Raw genomic sequence first — 22164 nt, 5'->3', positions numbered from 1 at the left:
CTCCATATAAAAAGCATTCACAGTATAAAAATGTGTATTTGTTAACTTAGGCAATTCACCAACTTAGGTGGATCTCCTCTACATAAAACAAAAAAATGAAATAAATGAAGAGAAACAATACATTATTTTTCTTTACTTATTAACCAATCTACAGGAGGACTCCTTATTCATGATTACTCAATGCTCGGACATCGTGGCCTTGTTTGTTAGACGGCTAACTGTGAAACTAGCGTCGCAGGTTCGTTTCCCGCAAGTTGGAAGAAAAGAATCCAAGAATGATTTTTTTTCTCAATTGATATTGGGTTATGATGTATTTTTTATGACTTCTTTCGAGATCCTCCCTTCCCACTTGCTTACAAGCTTTACTAGAAAACTATAAGAATTTTTGATAAAATTACTAAAAGCAAACAAGAATTTTTGATGGAAGGCGAGAGTAAAGAACTATGAAGCATCGATCCTTTCATTCTTCTCACTTTTAGATTATGGAGACCGAGTTACATAGTTTAAACCTGCAATGTGCCTGCGGGTGTCCTTCAAGACATCGGATCCTCCCGATTCCATCATTGATCCACTCGGAAGATTAATTAAGGAGTTGAAGTGTACGTATATGTATTAATAAATACATTTTTAAAAGATCCTCCGAATAAACACTAGAAATGCGTAATCAGTAGGGGCCAGTTTTTCAATCCGGATTATTCATATCTTTTGCTTTCCTTTTTAAAAACTTTTACATTGAATGTTTTCCAATAAATACAATGTAAAAGAAGCAATAATATTAAGTTACTTGTCTATTTTAGTTAGTAGGTACACATGTAATGCTTAATGTTTTAAATAATTGAACATACCAGACCAAAACAGAGATTTGATAAATCCTTATGGGTGAATTAATAATGAAGTGATATTAGTGATTATGAAGTGTCTGTGTCCGGGTGGATGATAACTACAGTTTTCGGTGTAAAATGAAACCAGATTTTTGGACTTTGATTATTATTTTTTTCATTATATTTTTTATTTACACATACATATTGGTCGTTCACCAGTTATCTCACATTCTATCACAGTTGATACATTTCAGTTCAAGCAAACCAATTATGCGAAATCCTGTTATATTTTTTCTGAAAACGTCAAAGATGCCACCTTCTACGTCAAATCATAGGCGAATGAAAAAAACTGGTGGTCAAAAATGTCAACCGTATTCTATCAATGGAAAATAGTATTTTTTTTAAAAAAGAAAGTTTTTAAATAATATTAAAATGTTTAAGATATAAAATAAACTGACTTCTATGAGCGGAGAAATAAGTTGTTATAATCGGCTAGTTTCTTATTTTACTGGGAACGGGCTGACCACGCTTTATAAATGGTTGTATTTATTTTTCGACTGAAATACAATCACTGGCAATAACATTTTTCATTTTTCATAAATACTAGGTATTAGAATAAAACAGTAATATTGATAATAAAATATTATGAGAAGCTGTGCATAATCGCTTATATGGACCATTCACTATTGGATAGAAGCTAGAAGATAGAAGGATGGGATGGTCAACATGAAAGAATTGTTTAATGGGTCGTATAACACTTTAATATTTTATCATTACTAAACTAGCACCTGAAGCGTGAGATTGATCCCCTTACTTTACAGTAAATAGTTGCGATAGAAATCAACAGTTTGTCACTGATTTTTAATTTCAAATGTAAATGTAGAAAAGATGCATAAACGGACATTTTTTTCTTTTTTGGTGGTGTGTCGTTCTATCCTCTCTGCCTACTCTTTTGTAGAAACATTATTATGGCAATATACTTAATAAGTTGTTAGAGCATTATTGTTAATAGTATATGTATATTCGTAGGTATTATTAAATATTGATATTTTTAATAAACTAAAATGTAGGTATGCAGTTATTGCAAACATAAACAATGGGAAAAAAATAATGTTGGCTGATTATTTGAAAATTACAGTTTTAATCATTTGATTTATTTCCAGTCATAAAAATATTTTTATTTCGATATTAAACACTTAGCTCAATCTGTAAAACGGACCCTTGAATGTCTAGAGTCTAGACTCTAGACGGACCATATTTTACGCATTAGGCTCATGGAGAGCACGTGTAATGAGGGCCAGTCTCGTTTAACAGGATATAAAAAAAAATACAGTATTTTTTAGAAATAAATATAATTAAATTATTCGTTAAGGTTTAATTCGCATGGGGAGCTGAAAATCTAAAAATCACGACTAAAAAGTATAAATAAAAAAAATTGACAGTGCAATAATGGCGAAATTTGGATGCATGTTTAATGGCAAACTTTGTAACTTTAAAAAAATCTGTGGATATATCAAATGGGTTGAGCGGGAAATTTAAATAAATTTTCTTTAAAATTAAAAAATATTATTACAAAGATAATGAAAATGTTAAAAAAAAAAAAACATAATTTACAGTAGAAATGTTGCACAGCTGACGCACATCACGTAAGAAGTACTAAAGGGGCGTCAATCGTATATCGAATAGAATATTGAATGACGAGATACGCAGATACGTCACAATTATATATGCAACTCGTCACCTAACTCCGTAATATTATATTATTTATATTGGTATGAGTAAGCCTGACGTGGTGCGCTTTCTTTGGAGGCAAATAATAGGCATTCGACGCAACGACTTAACAATGTTTGAAAGAACAGTAAAATATTTCTATTTTAATTCAGTGTCTCCTGAGAGTTGTGTAAAATAAGGTGGCAATATTTATTTTGAAGGAATATTCAGCCTATTTCCTCGTTCCTTGAGTTGGTAGTGGATTGTTGGTGTTTCTGTGTTTTTTACGGTTTCGCGGCTGACTGTCAGTGTCGGAGGTGACATTTGCAGGGAAATTATAATGTTTACTTTAATTAAAGTTTAATATATTAAACAATTTCACAAAATGTTTAATAAAAAAAATATTTTATTTATTAGTGTATTTTTCGGGTTAGTGTATGTTACTGGTGGCTATTTTGGAACTGAATTAAAAGACAGTGAACCGTGTTTTTGCCAGGTATAGATGCATAGAATTATAGATGTTTATAAGTGAATTGATACGAATCATTGGGTTAAAACAGCATTTATATTATTTAGAAAGTTCATTAATTCTTTAAGTTATATATTTGAAGTTGAGTGTGGCCATTTGTGTATGTTTTAATTAATATTTCAGCTGCAGGGAAATCTTGACGATTGTAGTTGTAATATTGACACCGTGGACTATTTTAATAATGTGAAAGTTTTTCCGAGACTACAAAGCCTACTTGTAAAAGACTTCTTTCGATTTTACAAAGTAAATTTAAATAAGGTATGTTTTCGCCCTTTTAATGACATTTGAAATAATTGCCATTTATCAATTAAATGTACAATTGTTGAGGGTACTGTTCTTTTGATTATTTGTGATTAATTGGTTCCGTTATATTTTTATTTATATTACGTATTTGTGTGTTGTATCATTTGTTAATAATTACTATTTTTCATATTAAAAAAATATTTATTGTATTTTTTTTCTTACATTACATAGCATACAAACATAACATAAAACAGAATAAAATAATAAGAAAAAATCCCACATAGGCATAGCCTGTGCGTGGGTATACATGATTTTATCAGTTTTACATTACAGCATGTACATAATAAAAATACACAGTATAAATATTTTAATATAAGAAACAAAAAATAAACCTAACAGCACAAATGAAAGATGAATATTTACCAAAATACAGAATCTCTAATAAATTCTTGTAATTTGTTTATGAAGACATTACTATCTAGAGATAGTGGACAATGTATAATGAGGGTTCTATATATTTTTTCATTTTAGTAAAACTATATGAGCAGCTTTTGTACCTTGACATACTGTTATGTGAGGTATGTTTGGAAGGTTCTTTATGCATAGTACACCTCGGTAGATAGAAGGGAATGATTTCTTTTTGTTTATTATCTATAATAACTATTTTCTTGTGTTTTTACTGAATTTGGTAAAATACAAACTTCACAAAAAAAACCAGTTTTTTGTAACCCAACTTAAAGTCGAGGCAAAGAAGTATCTGGTAATTAGTAAATGGTTCCTTTTTATTATTGTAGTGGAATATCATCAGCATCTCAGATTTTCAATATAAGTTATTGCAATGCTTACAAATAACTATTTCAACATTTCAGATCTAAAATTAATTTTGCACAATTGATAATGATTTATTTTGGGAGTCTGCCAATACTAGGCAAACAAGTATCTTTTAGTGTGTGATCCATGCATAATTAATTACCTACAATAATTTTATTTAATTAATATATAAAATATTCTAACATAATATGTGATTAAATAATTATTTTTAGCCCATCTTATGGCGTAAAAGTAGTAAAACATAACAAGCTGCTTATTGTAAAAAATAACATCTAGAGCTTTTTACTAGGAATTAAAACATTGTAAATCCATTAGACGGGTTATGGTACCGTGGGTAGTGTCGTGGATTCATAATCAGAAGGTCCAAATCCCGCTCTAGCACAACTTGTTTCCCATTTTCTAAAATAGTCTCAAAAGTGAAATATTTTGATAAATTATAAGAACGCAAATACCTTTTTTTAAAATAACTTAAATAAAAAAACCTAATAAGCGAAAACTCTTACCTAACTAACCAATACCCAAAAATTTATATAATTTAAGTATTGCGTGTAAGTTTTTCTTTTATCTCGATCGAATTTTTTAATTGATTACCTATATTGAAGTAATAATTTATGCTCATGTATAAAATAATCCATTATCTTTAGTAAGCCATTATTTTATCTTTAACCACCCAAAAATATCACAAAATACCTAATCAAAATTACTAAAGAATATTGAGATTAATAAAGAAGTCAATTAAAACTCAAATAAACATGTTTATTTCATTTTCATGTGGATGTAAAAAGGGCATTTAAACCTTGACCTTTACACAAAATAATATATTTTAAAGATATAAATGTACAAAATATCACTGAGCTTGAACTTTTCCAAGTTATTTAAAAATTCTATACAATATTGAGACTGATGATTAGCCCCATGTGATTAAAAGCTTGAACGCCTCTCTACATCAGATCATTCTCAATTTTCCCATATGGTTATTTACGAGTAATTTTTGAGAATTATATGCAAAATACGGTTGAACTATTTTTTTTATTCATACATTTTATCATATATGCATTTTTTTGTACACTTTACTCAGCTGACAAGGGTACATACCCTATATACTATATTTATCAAATGTTTAAAAACGCTATGAAGAAATGGATAGAGGAGGTAGTTAGAAGTAAAATGGATTGTGTCATTCAGCCAAACCAATTTTGAAATACCTGCTCCACAAATGTATAGTGTGTGTTTTTATTTTTTGTATGTTTTATAATATGTGTACGAGTGTTACAACTCGATGGCTGCTCTCAGGTGAAAAAGGAAATCGAGTGGAGGTATGTCCGCCCGTAGTGTAGTGGTTAGTGCGTTTACCTACAATGCTTGAGGTGCTAGGCTAGATTCCTTTCATGGTGGACGTGAAATATTAATTTTAAGGTGGTTGTACACTGCAATATTTCACTGTTTCTGGACTGGATCTGAAGCGTAAGACTGATCACCTCACCTTCCATTTAAGAAAAATGATCAAAATATGCTGCAATTGGAGTACCAATACAGTGCCCTATGCACCACTAGGTGGAGATGGGGAAATTATGATGACGGTTATAATTTAAATAATTAATAGGTATACAGCTTGCCCACCACATACCGCACACCGCATCTGAGAACATGTCTCCTTTGCGGTGCTCACATACATGGAAAATTTGCTCATTTCCGAATGAGAAAAGCTGCCCAAAGGAGCTCTCTGTAATCTGGCAGCCTTAGCATTTTTGTGCTGAAAGAAGGTAATGCTGAAGTACATAATATGCACTTCATTGGATTGAGAAAAGAGAAAAGTGAATTTTTCACTGACTGGGATTAAATTGATTGGACTTGATCAGTTTGCCGAAATGATTACAATATATAGGTATACAGTGAAAACACTGAATTTTTGAAAAAATATATCAAAGCCAACATGAACATGATCACAATACCAGAGAAAAGGTCAAAATCAGACTCCCATTTAGAAAAAAGGCTAAGTCACAAAATTCTATTTTATATGGGGCGGTAAAAAAATATTATGAAATGAGAAAAAACATTTAAGAAGAAAACAAAATACCATAATTCAAATAGAAGGTTAAGAAATGTGTGTTAAATAACTTATAAATTAAATATATGTACATTATTATTAGACCACACATAAGAATATGTTTATGTGTGCCCTATTTCAAGATTCAAAATAAAAAATAAACAAAACATAATATGTTAAGTGTTTTAAACTGAGAGTTATACTGTGCGTCGGCCTCGTGCTGTAGTGGTCAGCGCGTTTGCCTACCATGCAAGAGGTCTCGGGTTCGATTCCCAACATGGTTGATGATGAAATATTTATTTAAAAAAGGATGTTTTCACACCAGAATTTTTCGTAGTCCCTGGACTGGTACCTGAAGCGTAAGACTGATTATATTATCTTCATGTAACGAAATTGATCACCATACGCTGCGACTGGTGTATCAATCAAGTGCCCTATGCACCATTAAGTGCGGAAAGGGAATGATGATGATATACTGTTCATTTTGTAAATTTCTATCTGTACATTATGTTTTCTATGTGTATTCTCCTCAGAGTAATAACACGCTACAGCTATAGAGATGCCATTTCACTGCCTAAAATGAAACCGTTGCAAACTTTTGGTTTGGTTTAGCAACAATCGTGTAACTGTTGGTTTTGTCGCTTTGTTTGCGATTCTCGACCTGAGTAATAACGGCCCATTTTTTAGCTGTAAACAATTGCTTACTTTATGAATGATAATCCTAGGATATTTTTCCTTAGTATGGGGAGCTATATAGTGGTAGCGTTTTATTACTGTGAGTTGTTCTTACATGCAAAAAATTAAAAGTGGATGTTAAAGAGTCCTCGGCACGGGTTACCTCTGTGGGGATACATTATTTTCATTGTCTAATATTGTATATAGTGCATAAATTTAACAAATAATACATATTTTTCATCAGGCATGTCCATTTTGGGCAGACGATAGTCGATGTGCAATGCGACATTGTCATGTGGAAGCCTGTCAAGAGAATGATATACCCGAAGGTTTGAAAGATTACCAATCTAACCACATTGAACACATTTTCGAAGATGCAGCTGCTAAGGTAATAAATGATTTCTTTACTACTTCAAACATAACCCTGAAATTATTTTTATGTAAACATGGTACTCATTAGCAATGAACATTTCGACTGTGTTTGCGACAAAGGCCACACTTCTAACAATTTTGGCCAAAAGAAGCATACAATTCTGAGTTTGAAAATGAACCACAACCCTTGACCGGCATTTTCGACTCGATGGCTACTAACAGGTAAAAATCCTGAAAAAAAAATCAAGTGGAGGTAAACCCACCTCATGTATTGTTTGGCGCATTCACCTACCATTCTTGTGGCCCTGGGTTTGATTCCTGGCAAGGTGGATGTGAAATATTTCAATGTTCCTGGACTGGCACCTGAAGCGCAAGACTGATTGCCTTACCTCCGCATAGCAAATACGATCTATATTCTCTGCAATCGGAGTGCCAATACAGCAGTGCCTTATGCTCCACTTGGTGTGGATAGGGAAATAATGATCATGATAAATCGTGTTTTTAATCTATTACATCGCGATTATAAATATTCTGGATAAAATATTTGAGGCGTCTGGCTCAAATCCTTTTTCCACAATGTGTAGACCCACATAATTAGTTAAAAACACATTTTTAACTCACAGTCAATTAGTTTTACACAATATATTTAATCTAATATTTTTAATGTATTTGTTTTAAGTATAAAATGTTAATTTTATTAAAATGACAAAGCTGTGTTTTATAATAATTTTATTATTTTTTAAATTAACATTTTTTTAAAAATAATCAGCTTGTGGTTCCGTGGCCAGTGCCCGGACTCCCAGATCAGAGGTCTGAGGTTCGAACCCTGCTCTATTACAACTTGATTTCTGTTTTCTAATAGTGAGTTATTTACAATTTGCTTAAAATGGCCCCAAAAAGTTAAATTTCTGGGCAAACCAGAAGAACGCAAATATTAATTTTCAAAAAAAAAATAAGCTCTTACCAATAACTTTTTTGTTGTTGATTGAAATTAGTTGAACTGTTTTTTTTTAAAGTATGTACTATAAAAAATAAACATTATTTATTAACTACAATATTTGAGTTTGTCCAAATGTTCATAGACAAAAGGCTGGATTTCACCCCCTCAAGTTTTAATATGACTGTCTGTTTGTATGCAGGTATACCTATTTTAAAAATATATTGTTTGTTAAATCAAAACTGCTGTCTACAACTTGTCAGTAACTGAAATTCATAAAGCCATAGAGATTTTGTGCACGTCCTAGCTATGACATCTTTTTTTTTTCTTTCAATGGGAAGAAAAACATTATGCCTTGTAATATTATTAATGCTAATTAAATACTTAAATAAGAATTATGAAAGAATGTGTTGTTTTTTTTTTTAATAGTATTCGGAAGCTGCTCAAAAGGACTGCAGTTTAGATCACAACGAACAATTAGGATCCATTAATACAACAATCAGCGCAGCCACATATGAAGAACTTGCGAAATGGCAAGCTCATGATGATGCTCAAGTAAGTTTTAATCGATCTTCAGTTTCCCATCAATATTTTGATTATATTTTGTGAATTTATAAGTTAAAAGCACAATCAATTTATTTATTAATGTTATTCCCTTTTTCAAAAAAAATATTGGTGTAACCGCATTATTTTGTTACATAAATAAAAATTAAATATGTATAGTTTTTAGCTTTTGCATTGACCAATTTTTTATACTGACGAGTTATCGGTTAGTCCGATGAAGTGGATAATGACAAAACTTGATCGCCAGTTGCTAAAAAGCGTACTATAATAAAATATATAATTAAAAGTGTCAAGTTAGTAGATAACCCCAACATTTTTTAAAGGTCATTAAACTTTTAACAGACATATATTATGCACAATAATACATATTGTAAGAAAGTCTGGATTTTCGTATTGTATATAATATGTTACCTTTATTTTTTAAAATACCTAATATGTATTATGTATCTTTTATTTAGGTACTTTTTTTCTTTCCTGGTTTTTAAAAAATATTTACATAATAAATTATTACATTCTACAAGTTCTCTGACTTAGTTTTTAAAAAAATTATATTGAGGAAAATGTTTAGTTTAATTTCATTATGATTTATTCAAAAGAAATTATGTGTAATACAAGTATAAATACCCAGCAAAAAAAGGCTGACTTATATGAATATTAAAAATATTATTATTACAGTTCTTAATTATTTTACTATCATTTATTTGACTTTTTAACTTATCTGTGAGTCCTGACTTAACAAGAATTTTATTTCTATCAAGTCGGGACACGAATATGAAAAGAGTTTTTAATCGGGTTGTGGTCCCGTGGCTAGTGTCTCGGACTCACAGACCAAAGGTCCGTGGTTCGAATCTCACTCTACTCCAACTTGATTCCATTTTCTAATAGTGAGTTATTTACAACTCGTTGAAAATGGCCCTCAAAATTAAATATTTGGGTAAATCATAAGAACGCAAATATTTCTTTTTAAAAAAAAAAAAAAAAGTTATATTGGTATTTATTGTAAATAACAGTAATAAAAATAAAATGGTTGAATTTTTGTGTGTTGTAGTGAATTATGGAAATAGAAAATGAGCATTTACGCATAATATTTTCTTTGGATATAATTTAATGGATATAAGTATCTTTCACCACATCATTAAAAAAAAACATGTTTGAGATGCTAATTAAGTGGACAGATTTAATAAACATGTGTGTGGTTGTCAGCCTCGTGATGTAATGGTCAGCGCGTTTGCCTACCATAAAAGAGGTCTCGGGTTCGATTCCCGACATGGTTGATATGAAATATTTATTTCAAAGGGTGTTTCACACTAAAATATTTCATAGTCCCTGGACTGGCACCTGAAGCGTAAGACTGATCATCTTACCTTCATGTAACAAAAATGATCAAGATTCGCTGTGATTGGTGCACCAATGCAGTGCCCTATGCACCATTAGGTACGGAAAGGGAATGATGATGATGTGGTTGTATTTTTTTTTGTTTTCTTAAACTATGTCCAGGAGAATGAAGAATGGACGATTATTTTTGACTCGATGCTGCTCTCCGGTAAACATCCTGGAAAAGAAAATCGAGTTGAGAAAAGTTTGTTTCGTAGTGTAGTGGTTGGAGCTTTCGCCTACCACGGAGGTCCCTTGTTCGATTCCTAACAGGGTGGATGTGGTACTGCAATATTTCATCTGATCACCTTACCTTCTATGTACCAAGAATGATCCAGATACGCTGCAAATGTAGGGCCAATACAGTGCTCCGTGCACCACTGAGTGTGGGGTAATGTGTATTTTTATTTAGCATGACATGTAAGATGTGATTGGGGATAGATTGATTTATTTTTGGAATAACAAATTACTATCAACACTTACATCGACACATTCAAAACTAAATATAGCCTGGCTAGTAATCCTTTATAACTGTCCACAGCATGCGAGTTACAAAAATCATAAGAAATTGAAAAAATGAGGCCATAAAGTTTATCAAACTTAAATATTGAGAAAGAAACTTATGTAAAAACATGAAGAAAATAAAAGCAAGGGGCAAGTATGTACAAAAGATAATCTAAGGCAACAATAATTGCAAACCCTCGTCTTGAAAATGCTTAACAAGTCTCCAAAGATATCGATGTTTCTCGAAGTGTCCTTGTGTAACTTGATTAATACTTATTTTAAGGATAACTTCTGTGAAATGTCAGATGGAAATGGAGGCGAGGAATATGTGGACTTAATGTTAAACCCCGAGAGGTATACAGGGTATAAAGGTATCTCGGCGCACAGGATTTGGAGAAGCATTTACATGGAGAATTGCTTTAGGTAAGTTATCAATATTTCAATGAAATTCATAAACCGCTTTTAAAATTAACAATAATGTAACCAGTAACAATAGCATATAAATATTTACGTGCTCATTTTATGTAATAACATCCACTACAAATAGCTTATAATATTTTATTCAATAGTCAAAAAGATGATAATTCAACACGTAAATAATATTCAAACAATTTTTACCAATATAATAAGTGTATGTTTTTACGAAAAAAGACTTTAATAATTTTTAAACATAAATACCAATAAATATGTATTTGCGTTATAATTTTTTTTTTTAAATAGCAGAGTAGCTTAAAGCTTAATCTATTTTAATAAAAGTTAGTTGTTGGTGTATCTATTGCTCAGGAAATGCTTCCGTAGGTTTAGGTTGAATCTGGTTTTCTCCAGCCTGGGATTGAAGTCTCGAAGCCGAGCATCTTGTTTTAGTTTGAACATCAAATTCGAATTTGGGCAGCTATAGTAACTATTGTGTATTTTATACGTCTCTATCAAGTCACCCCTTTCTCGCCTTACTACAAAAAAAGTCATTCATATTTGGTTCACCATTTTGCGGTTTAACGATTTTATTAACAGTCAACATAAATATTTTCATCTTGACTTCTTAACCGTTTAATAATGTTTCTATAAATATATTAAGTATCAATATTTGTATCAGTGTGGTTTTCTAAAAAAATATATTTAATAGCTAAATTTTACACCTGAGTCAAAGTACCTTTTTTATGTTACATAAATAAATTAGCGCTCAGTTAATATTGACAAAGTTAGTAACTTGAGACCTTATTGATTTGTGCCACCCTAAGCGTGTTCCAAGTAATAACAAACAAATACCTGATATTTATTACTTGTATTTTTTTATCTAAATAACTCCCCTTTCTATTCAATTACAATACACGCATAAGAAATATAAAGAAAAATCTCTCCTTCTAATAATGACATTATTGTGATATTTCATTGAGGACACTTACAACATAATACATACTTTTATTCATTATTTATGTTATCTTGTTATGCACAACTATACATAAAGTACATTGTAACAAAAATACATTTTTTTGTTAATATCTAGTAAAAACTCCAATAGATAATATTTATTTCACTTATGTTGCTTTTATTTCTTCAATTTAACAAATTGTCAATGAACAGATTTTGTGTATTTTCAGGCCAAAAAAGAGTATTTTCCCATATCTCGATAGCTCGGATTTGAGTAATATGTGTTTAGAGAAGAGAGTTTTCTACAGAGTAATATCTGGTCTCCATACAAGTATCAACATACATTTATCTTCTAAGTTTCTTCTATCAGGTAATAATTGTTTTTTGCTTTTTATGTAAATAATTTAATGTTAAAATTAGATATCTAGTAGTCTTTTTTTAAAAATTTTTTGTTTGGATTTTTCCAATTTTTTTATTACTTTTTAGTATTTTGTTTGTTACAAATATTTCTGTTCAAAAATGGTAAAACACGAAATGTGTTTTTTTATACATTATGAAGAAGAGCAATTGATGGGCTCTGAAAAATCAGAATTTTAGTTTACGAGCCCAATTCTAGTGTCAGTAGATGCATTTAACATTTATTTATGCAGGATTTTTTTTCACCATAGCGTATTTACACAAAATGTTAAAAAATACCTCAAGAATCTGATTATTGTTATTATTATGGATAACTTATATAGCGCCATTTTCGTAATATAATAAATACCTCAAAGGCGCTTTACAAAATGATTCTATAAATAAATTAATTTAATTTAATATTCTTTAATTTGTCATTTAAGTAAAACAATTTACTTTGTTATCACATGCTACCGATTTATTCAAATGATTTTGAGAACAAGTGAGTTTTAAGTTTTTTTGGAAACATCATTACATTATCGACTCTAGACACTACAAACATTTTTATAAATTGACAGGCGGCATCAACTGGCAAATTTTTGCATATGCATTTAATTTGTACCCGCCGGTAGAAGCATGAACTTATCGTTCTACTAATTTGAGCGTCAAGAGGAAGGTCAGAATTAAGGAAGACTCCCAGTAGTTTAACGGTGGGTAAAGTGGTACTCCTTACATAGGGTAGTGCTGTATCCTAAACCAAATTCTGTCGTCTGGCTGAAGCCATCTATAGTTGTTCCGATGATATATTATGTAACTCAATATACCTATAAAAAGGCATACATATCATATTTAGCCGTCTTTCTTGTATATAAATAATTCTTCGAAAAAGAGATGGTAGGTCCACTTTATTTTCCAAATTTTTGCGACCAATTTCACACTACGGATATAACCTTTTTTGTATATGTTATTGATTAAAGCTTCAACCCTTTTATTCATTTTTAATATTATTTCCATTTGTAAATACTTACTACGAACTTTAAAATAACTTTTTTTACTTTAATTTTAATTTTTAAACAACTTCCATTTATGTTTTTTTCCTTCTCTTTTTTGTACGTTCATTAATAACCTTACATATAATTATTTTATAATATGGAAACTTTACTGGTCCATTAGAGTTAAGTCTAACTGTGTAAAATATAAAACTATGTAACTGACTGTATGTTTCCTAGATAAAATGAAATAAAAAAAACCCTCTATTTGCAGAGCCTGTTAATTTTTGATGAATGTAATTAAAATTCAACCCAAAAAAAGAAAACTTACCTCTTAAATAAATATTACACAAATATTTTATTACACATACATTATTTCTTTAATTGTATGTATATATATATATATAATTTGGACATTAGTATTATTCTACGCATTTTAATTTTCAAATAAAATGGTGGAATTCTCACTCGCACGTTTTAATGTTCTTTATTGTTATCACGCTTCTAACTGCAAGTTATTTATTTTATCACATGTAACTAGAACAAAGCAATTAACTGCCATTTATTTTATCGCGCAGTAATTTACCGGATTTATGTGTATACGGACAACATAAAATGAAACTGTTTTTTCCTAAATGTGTTACATTTATGTCAAACTTTGATCATTTAAGGATGCATGAATAGTGCACGTTAAACTTAGTTATTTTAAAACTATTTTATTAAGTAACGCACATGAATGTATATGAATAACAACTAAAAATAAATATTTTTTTTATTTATAATTTTGAATGTTCTAAATAATAACAATCAAACTAGGATAGTTAAAAAAATATTATAATTTCCGATTTGTGTAAATCAGCATAGTTATATGTAACATATTATTTATTAAGTACTTCATTGTTATAAAAATAAATATGTATATGCATTTTACAATTTATTTATTTTTTGACATAAAAAGTTTTTTTTTAATTATGCAATTAATGCACAAATAATATTTGGCGAAGTACATTACGTTGTTGCCAAAAGCAAATAATTATTGTTAAAACATATACTAACTGGGAGACCATAATTCTTTGCATATTAATAAAATAATTATTTCCCGCTTATAATTGGAATATTTATTTAATCTTGTATACTTTTTGGAAGATTATTTAAAACTAAGGACAAAAGTAAATGTATATAATGTACTTATATTATCATAAGCATAAAGCTACATAAAATTATAATAAAAGCCGATTGCTGATTTTGTCAAAACTGAAATTGAAAAACTCTGCTAAGTTTTTATTTAGAAAGTTTTTATGTTTTATTTGTGCATAACATATACACAATTTTATTATGATCTATACAGAACTATGAATCATACAGAAAACTGGATATAAAAGTATTTTTTCCATACTTTGAAATTTAAGCAAATAAATATTTATGGACTTTCGAAACTGAACATTCTCTGTTCTCTTTCTTCAAACGATTTCTTTTAATTGAAGTAAATTGTGCCAATAATGACATGTTTCATATTTTGTAGCATTGCAAAGCCATGTGTAAACACGTGTTCTCAGAATTAAAAATAATTCAGTTATGAATACAGCTGTTATGGTTCTCGCTTTATTTACCGGAAACCAGTCTCCTAGTATTCAAATTATTTAAGTGCATACGCTTATAGTAAATATTTGATTTTAGTTTTGTCAGAAGAATTCTTATTTTCCGAAGATTGATTCATTTGTCTTCTAGTTTATCCAATATGTAAATATTACCAGATATCACTCATTACATTCACAACTGATTTTTTATATCTCATTCATTAAATTTTTTCTCGTAATCTGTTTTTCTTCTATTCATTAATGTACCTTTTTTATGATGTATATTTATCACCTTGATATTTGTTTAAATATTCTTTTTTATAAGTCTCTTGAAAAGTATAAACTATTTGTGACATTCACGAACCAACCGAATTGACAATACCTATCTTGATATAATCAAAATGCGGCGTTTTTATTTTTTGATAAAACGTTCTGATTTTTGCTCAAGAAGAATCAGTTTGTAATACTGTCCACAGTTTTACTAGATGCTTTTTGTTGGTAAACAAATGTATCGTTACAAATATTTTTTTCTGGGTTGTTTTTCTCTGTATCATTAGTACTTCTCTTGAGGACATTTAGGACCATATTTCAGTGTCATCTGGACGTCATTGCTGCAGTGCTGTCTGAAGCATAGCCACGATGTATGGCATAACATGTTGTTAGTGTATTTTTTATCAATTTCCTCAATGCTGTAGTTAAATTACATACGTTTAAAATATTTATTAACCCAATCAAAATTAAAGTATTGTGTTTTAATTTTAGAGAAACATGGTTTGGATTTTTCCACATCTGCTACCAGTGAATGGGGACCAAACTTGGAAGAATTTCAACGCCGGTTTGACCCTTCACAGACAAATGGAGAAGGTCCTTATTGGTTGAAAAACCTGTACTTCATTTATCTGTTGGAAATGAGGGCATTGGCTAAAGCAGGACCGTACTTGGAAAGGGTAGAATATTTTACCGGAAATGATGAGGAAGATCAAGAAGTTAGAGCCGCAATCAAAAATTTACTCGGAGTTGTATAGTAAGTTCACGAAACATCTTTTTTTAAATTGAATCGCAGATATTGAGACCTTCTCTCATAGGTTTTTTTTAGGTTTATTTAAACAAATTTAAAAAAGGAAATAAACGATCACGCCATTACCGTGGGGTTCGGCAGAGAGGATAGAACGCCACATCACCATGTCTTTGCATACAGACCTCGCTTTCTCTACATTCATTCATATCATGACGATTATTCTGACTTTTGACATGTCCCCCATGAATTTGTTCATGCCAAATATTATTTCTTGGTTAAATTGACGATGAAGATGATCTTGTCCCAACGTTTCAACCTCTGTTGCAGGAGTGAGCTTAAGTTCACCTACACCGGTTCACTCAAAAAACATCCATTGTATTGATAAGAGTGGCCGTGAAAATCTACACACCTTGTCAAATTTTTGGAGAGGTAGCTTAAAACATTCTATTGTTCATTCAACTGCGAACAGTTGTCAAGGACTATTTTAGTTTTACATAATTAAAAGTGGGAATCTGTATTTTTGTTTTTTATGGTTATTATAAAAACCACTTATTATTGTAGATCATTAATACATTAAAAGTAATGCAATAATCCATGTTCTTTTTCATGTGATGATAGTTGGAATAAAACAAAATTGTTGTATATTTTCTTGTAACTACACATTTCCATTGATATGTCAAATTCCATGGTCTTTTATAATAAATAATGATTTGACGAATTCGGATTTCAACAATTATGTTATTTTAATACATTGTTTAATTTGTGATCTCAGATAATTAGCAGACTATCCGTGTAACGTTTTTGATTTCTTGTTTTTTTTCTATAATTATTTACATTTTCATTAAATGTTTCAGTTCTTTCCCCGACCACTTCAACGAGAGTGTGATGTTTGCTGGCGGAGAACAGGCGATAAAGCTTAAGGATGAATTCAAGCAACATTTCCGAAATATTTCACGGATTATGGACTGTGTGGGGTGTGATAAATGTAAATTATGGGGAAAATTACAGGTAATTAATCTGTTTTTCAATGTACCGGTATATTTTTGACAAATTCCAACGATTTGAATCTAACACATCAATCATAGAAAATTAGAATACAAATACATACATTACAACAGGATTGGTCTAGAATGAACTCGCATTTGTATTATATTTTCCTCTACGCTTCCTCGTCATAATTCCTTCCCTGTTTAAATATGAGTCATAGATAGTAGACATATAATGTATTTTATTAGACTTTTGCATAAGACCTAAATATTTTGTGGAAACCTCATTAACCTCTAAGAATGTGAGTTTTTGAGAGAAAAAAGTGTTCGCTGTAGTTTTGTTGAAATCTACATTTTTCTTCAAAACATTTACACTTATCAACCATAGATTGCATTGCCATTTCATTTTTATGAATAAATTCAATGGAAGATTTTTGACAAACGGCACTACGATGTAAATCCATATAGTATTTTATGCATAAAATTGAATTATTTGAGACATATGTGGTACGGCCATATTCGCTTAGAGGTTCAGGTGGCAATGCAGATTTTTTAAAATATGATATGTGGAAACTTGGTACAGTTTCTGTAAAATGTTTATTTTCCTAAATAAAATAAAAAACAAAAGGTATTCCTTAGTAGTACTTTAAAAAAGATTATGAACATTTTAGTAAAACTCAAAATGCACACTAAATTATCGTGAAGGTGTCTTAAGACTGGTAGTCATTATAATTTTGGTAAAGATTTTCTTCTCTATGACTGTCTTTTTTTCTTTTATTTCCTGTTATGTATTGTAAATACTTAACCTTTATAGATTTTTTAATGAATTGATTCAAGGTTCAAGGTTTGGGAACTGCTCTAAAAATTTTGTTCTCCGGTAAGTTTGATGGTGTAGACCCGATGAGTGGCAAACTACCGATTCGTCACAAAAATCAATTTCAATTGGAAAGAAGTGAAATTGTTGCCCTGTTGAATGCGTTTGGAAGGTTAGACTTCTTGATTTTTAAAATATTTCTAAAAATTATATTTTTCTTTAACCCTTTTTTGTATCCCGACTCCTGACCAGCTAATCTCAGCTGTTTGTGGTGATATTTTCGCCTAATACTCATGTAATAAGAAGTTTGGTAATGAAATGGATTAATAAATAATCTATAACCTACTTCCACTATCTATTAAAGCAATTAGTAATGAGAAAATGTTTAAAAAGGCTATAAAAAAATGGATAGTGGAGCTAGGTAGAAGTAAAATGGATTGTCTCATTCGCCCATACCAATTCTGAATCAACTGCTCCACAACTGTATGGCTTATGTTAGGTTTTTGTTGTTTTCATTGTGTGTTTTGTAATATAAATAATATAGATGTATATAAATACCTTGTTTTTAAAACTGTCTGAATATTTGTTAATTATGTTTGTTTTTTAAGTGAGTCTTCTTTGTTTATTCTCAAATGTAATAAAAAAAAACTAAATTGTTAAGTGTCTCGGCACGGGAAACCCCAGTGAGGTCACATTATTTTTATTATTAATTTATAGTTTGTAAGCGAAAAATATGAATAAATAAATAAAATTAAAATAAATAAACTGGAAATATGGCACAATCTATTGTTATATTTACATTGTGAGAAAAAGCTTTAGGTTAACGTCACGAGGGTGTTTAACATGATGGACCGTGAAATAAAGGTTACACAACAAAAAAAAAAGTATTAAATGCCATTAAGTAATTGGATACCTCAGATGGGAGATTACTTGACCAAATTTGCAATACTTAACAAAAGTGAAACAATATTGGTTGAGATTAAACCATATCCTCACCTTAACTTGTAAAACTCCGCAAATGATTAAAAATGTTATTTTGGCATTTTCTGTTAGGACTTCAAATAATCTATATGTGTATAAAACTAATATCCGTACAGTGTTTAATTTTTTTGTATTGAAAAAAACTTCGCTACCATTCACTCCTGAGGTGAAAACTGTTTTCTCTGAACAAAAGTTGTGTTAAATCTGATAAACCGTAAAACTGTAACGATATATAATATATCTGTGTATATTGCTCGAATGATTTTGTATGTAGTCCCGACTTAATACGGAATAATCTAGCAAGTCAGGACGTGAAAATAATGATTAATTGTGTCATGTGTAATTTTTTTATTTATAATAATTCAATAAACCATTATGTAACTGTCTTTTTTTTCCATTTCAGATTATCAACAAGTATTAGAGAATTAGAAGATTTTAGGAAAATGCTCCGGTAACACTGAGTATAATATAAGTAATTTAAAGTTTTGGCACAATGTTTAAGAAAATAATTTCTTACCTGCATATTTTCCTTTGTATAAAAATTTAATGCTTTGTGGAAATACATGTATTGAAAATATTAATGCAAAATTGTCATTGTTGAAAATTATGATTCACAAACTACGGTAATAATCAAAATTGATTTTACTTCAAATTATGTATGTAATTTCAAAAGCATATTTTACTAAATCCCTTTCGATATTTATCAGGCGTTAATATTTAAATTTTCTTTAATTGTATATAAATATATGACCTAACATGTTCACATTCAATATTTGCACTGTATTGACTTTGTTCCTGATCTTTCATTGCAAAAATTTAATTTCTACTTTACATCCAATTTGCAAAGCAATATTGCCCCTTTAAGAGGAAACGCGGTCTGATTTTTTATCATACTTGTTTTAAAATTTGAATTTTGTTATTGACTTTTTTTTCCACCACAACAGGCTTTGACGCCTAATTACAGCAGTCGACCTCGTGGTGTATCAGTCAACGCGTTTGCCTATCATCCAAGAGGTCTCGGGTTTGATTCCCGACATGGTTGACATGAATGACTTATTTTAAAAAGGTGTTTTTACATTAGAATATTTCATAGTCCCTGGACTGGTACCTAAAGCATAAGACTGATCATCTTACCTTCATGTAATAAAAATGATCAATATACGCTGCAATCGGTGTACCTATGCAGTGCCCTATGATGATGATGAATTGAAGGGAATTATGATGATGAATTACAGCACAGTACACCCAGGCTTGAGAAAAATCACATTTAATTTTTGTGTTCTTATCGGGAATTGAACCCATAACCTTCCGTGTGCGAGTCAAGTGTCTTAACCACGGAGGCCACATACAAACGTATTCCCATATTTTCTCCCTGGATTATGTCATTAGGGCAATGATTTTTTACTTACTATAGATATTTACCATTGGCGTCTCTATAGTTTTGCTTTTTTAATAAATTGTTTCTTATGGGAGCTAGGACCATCCAAAAACCCATAAAGGCGCACAGTTTTATCTGCTGTCTTCGGACATACGGTGTACAAATATGATAAACAGTTTTGAAAAACACAAAAGGTACGGACACAGAAAATTTCATTCTGATACTTTTTCTCAAAAAAAAAAACAACATCGGTTCAGTTTTGGGGTACAAGACAACGAAACCACAAATCTGTTGATTTTAGTTAGGCATAATCAGTCCGACATGCAGTTGTCCTTTTCGCACGATATCGGGCAGGCATCTGCGAGAAAGTGACTGACAAACTATGTTCAAATACCTATTCATCAAATTTCTCGGGCACCGCGTATCCTCTTAAGGAATTACAATACATTATTTAAATAATATTGTTTCATATGCTTGCAGTAAAAGTCATTCAAAGCCTGTTTTTAAAAACTAAAAATAAACTTTAAGTTATGTTAAAAACTGTTTTAAAGCAATTATAATGTTTAATTTCACCAAAAAAACTTAGTTCAGGAAATATAAAATATTTTTTTAAACTTAGTTTTTATTATAGCATATTTTAAAAAGGTAGTGATTTTTTATTGAAATACTTCACTAAGGCAGCCAATAGAATTATTTCACAAACTGGAAATAATTATTAAAATATGTCAAGTATTGAAACAATGGTTTCATAAATTATTTTTAAAGTACTACACTAATCATATTTTAAAAATTAAAGATTAAATAGTGAAATAACCCTATTCAAAACAAACTAAACGAATCATCATATCGTTTCTCCATAGGGAAAGGCGAAAGGATAGAACACCACGTCACTTTGTCTTTGCACATATACCTCGCTTCGTCTACATTCATGCATCTTCTCATGCATGCATGCCGATTATTCCAACTACTGTCATGAAATAAAATAATTCCTTGTGCAATGTGATATTTTCAAAATTTTCTATCTTAATTTTAGTTTGCTTCCTTAGTAATACCTAATTGGGGTGGTACTTTTTTCATTCTAGTATTGAAATTGAATATGATTATTAGGATCAGCTGTTTTTCCGTTTAGCAAAAAAGATACCTTAATGTTTTTTTTTTATTTTACATTATTAAAACACAAATGAAATTGCGCGGTCTCTTGAAAAGTGTTCAATAATGTTGCATAATAAAAGTATCATAACGTCACAACTAGAACAAATTTACAATAGTAAAATTTTAGGTGACGGTAATATGTAGGTACTAACGTAATAAAAATGTTTTTTTTTTTAATAAAATGGTTGAGATCTTTGTTTTAATAAAATGTGCAAAGTCTAGAAAAAAAAATTGTATAGCGGTGAATATTTCAAACCATAGTACATAGGTTTTGGGCTAGTTAAATATAGAATTACATTGTTGCAGTTATTTTTAGATGAACCTGCAGTGACTTTTTCTTCAGTCGTTACATAATCGATTGCAGGGATAATCTTGAGGGTGATCTTACCCAAATATTACTACAACTTTATTCAGCATTGACTTCAAAAATCTACATACCTATTTTATTTTATGTAATTTCTATTTGTTAATCCATTTGAATTTATACGAGTTCTGCATATCTATTAAATCTAAACTGCATTGGACGGACTATCGCAATCCTACTTGTATTACGTTGTTGATGAAATTTATACTGTCCCATTTTCAGGTACTGTAAATTGAAATCCGATATTCTGTGATGGTGATAATTCCCTATTGTTGGAAAAAAAAAATCATTGTTGGTCAATAAAATTATTTTTATTCCTTAGGTTATGCTCACTTTTTCTTTGGAATGAAAATGTATTTTATGCATATTTTTATTTATTTATCTCATGACTGAGCATTCCTCTTCATATTTGTAGGTAACCTACTGTACATATTTTTGTTATTTGATTCAACACACAATAACATAATTTTATAATGATAATTTCTTTATGCCCAAATTGTTTTTTTGCTATGTTTTATCTTCATGTGTACATCA

At 30.1% G+C, this 22164-nt stretch overlaps 1 protein-coding gene across 1 annotated transcript; it reads left to right on the top strand.

Annotated features, from left to right (window-relative positions):
* Window positions 1-2592: 2592 nt before the first annotated feature.
* Ero1L (endoplasmic reticulum oxidoreductin-1-like protein) lies at window positions 2593-21497 on the top strand. Its single transcript, XM_088233348.1, has 11 exons — window positions 2593-3027; window positions 3184-3318; window positions 7101-7244; window positions 8595-8720; window positions 10891-11030; window positions 12206-12345; window positions 15700-15961; window positions 16810-16963; window positions 17779-17927; window positions 19140-20242; window positions 20291-21497. Exons 1-10 carry the CDS (start codon window positions 2917-2919, stop codon window positions 19189-19191), a joined length of 1413 nt encoding a protein of 470 aa, XP_088089474.1. The 5' UTR covers window positions 2593-2916; the 3' UTR covers window positions 19192-20242; window positions 20291-21497.
* Window positions 21498-22164: the final 667 nt, after the last annotated feature.

This window comes from Micrasema longulum, unplaced genomic scaffold (genome assembly GCF_059751315.1).
Source record: "Micrasema longulum isolate JH-2025_06_02 unplaced genomic scaffold, ASM5975131v1 h1tg001085l, whole genome shotgun sequence".
Lineage (NCBI taxonomy): Eukaryota > Metazoa > Arthropoda > Insecta > Trichoptera > Brachycentridae > Micrasema > Micrasema longulum.
This window is presented reverse-complemented; position numbering and strand designations above follow the sequence as displayed.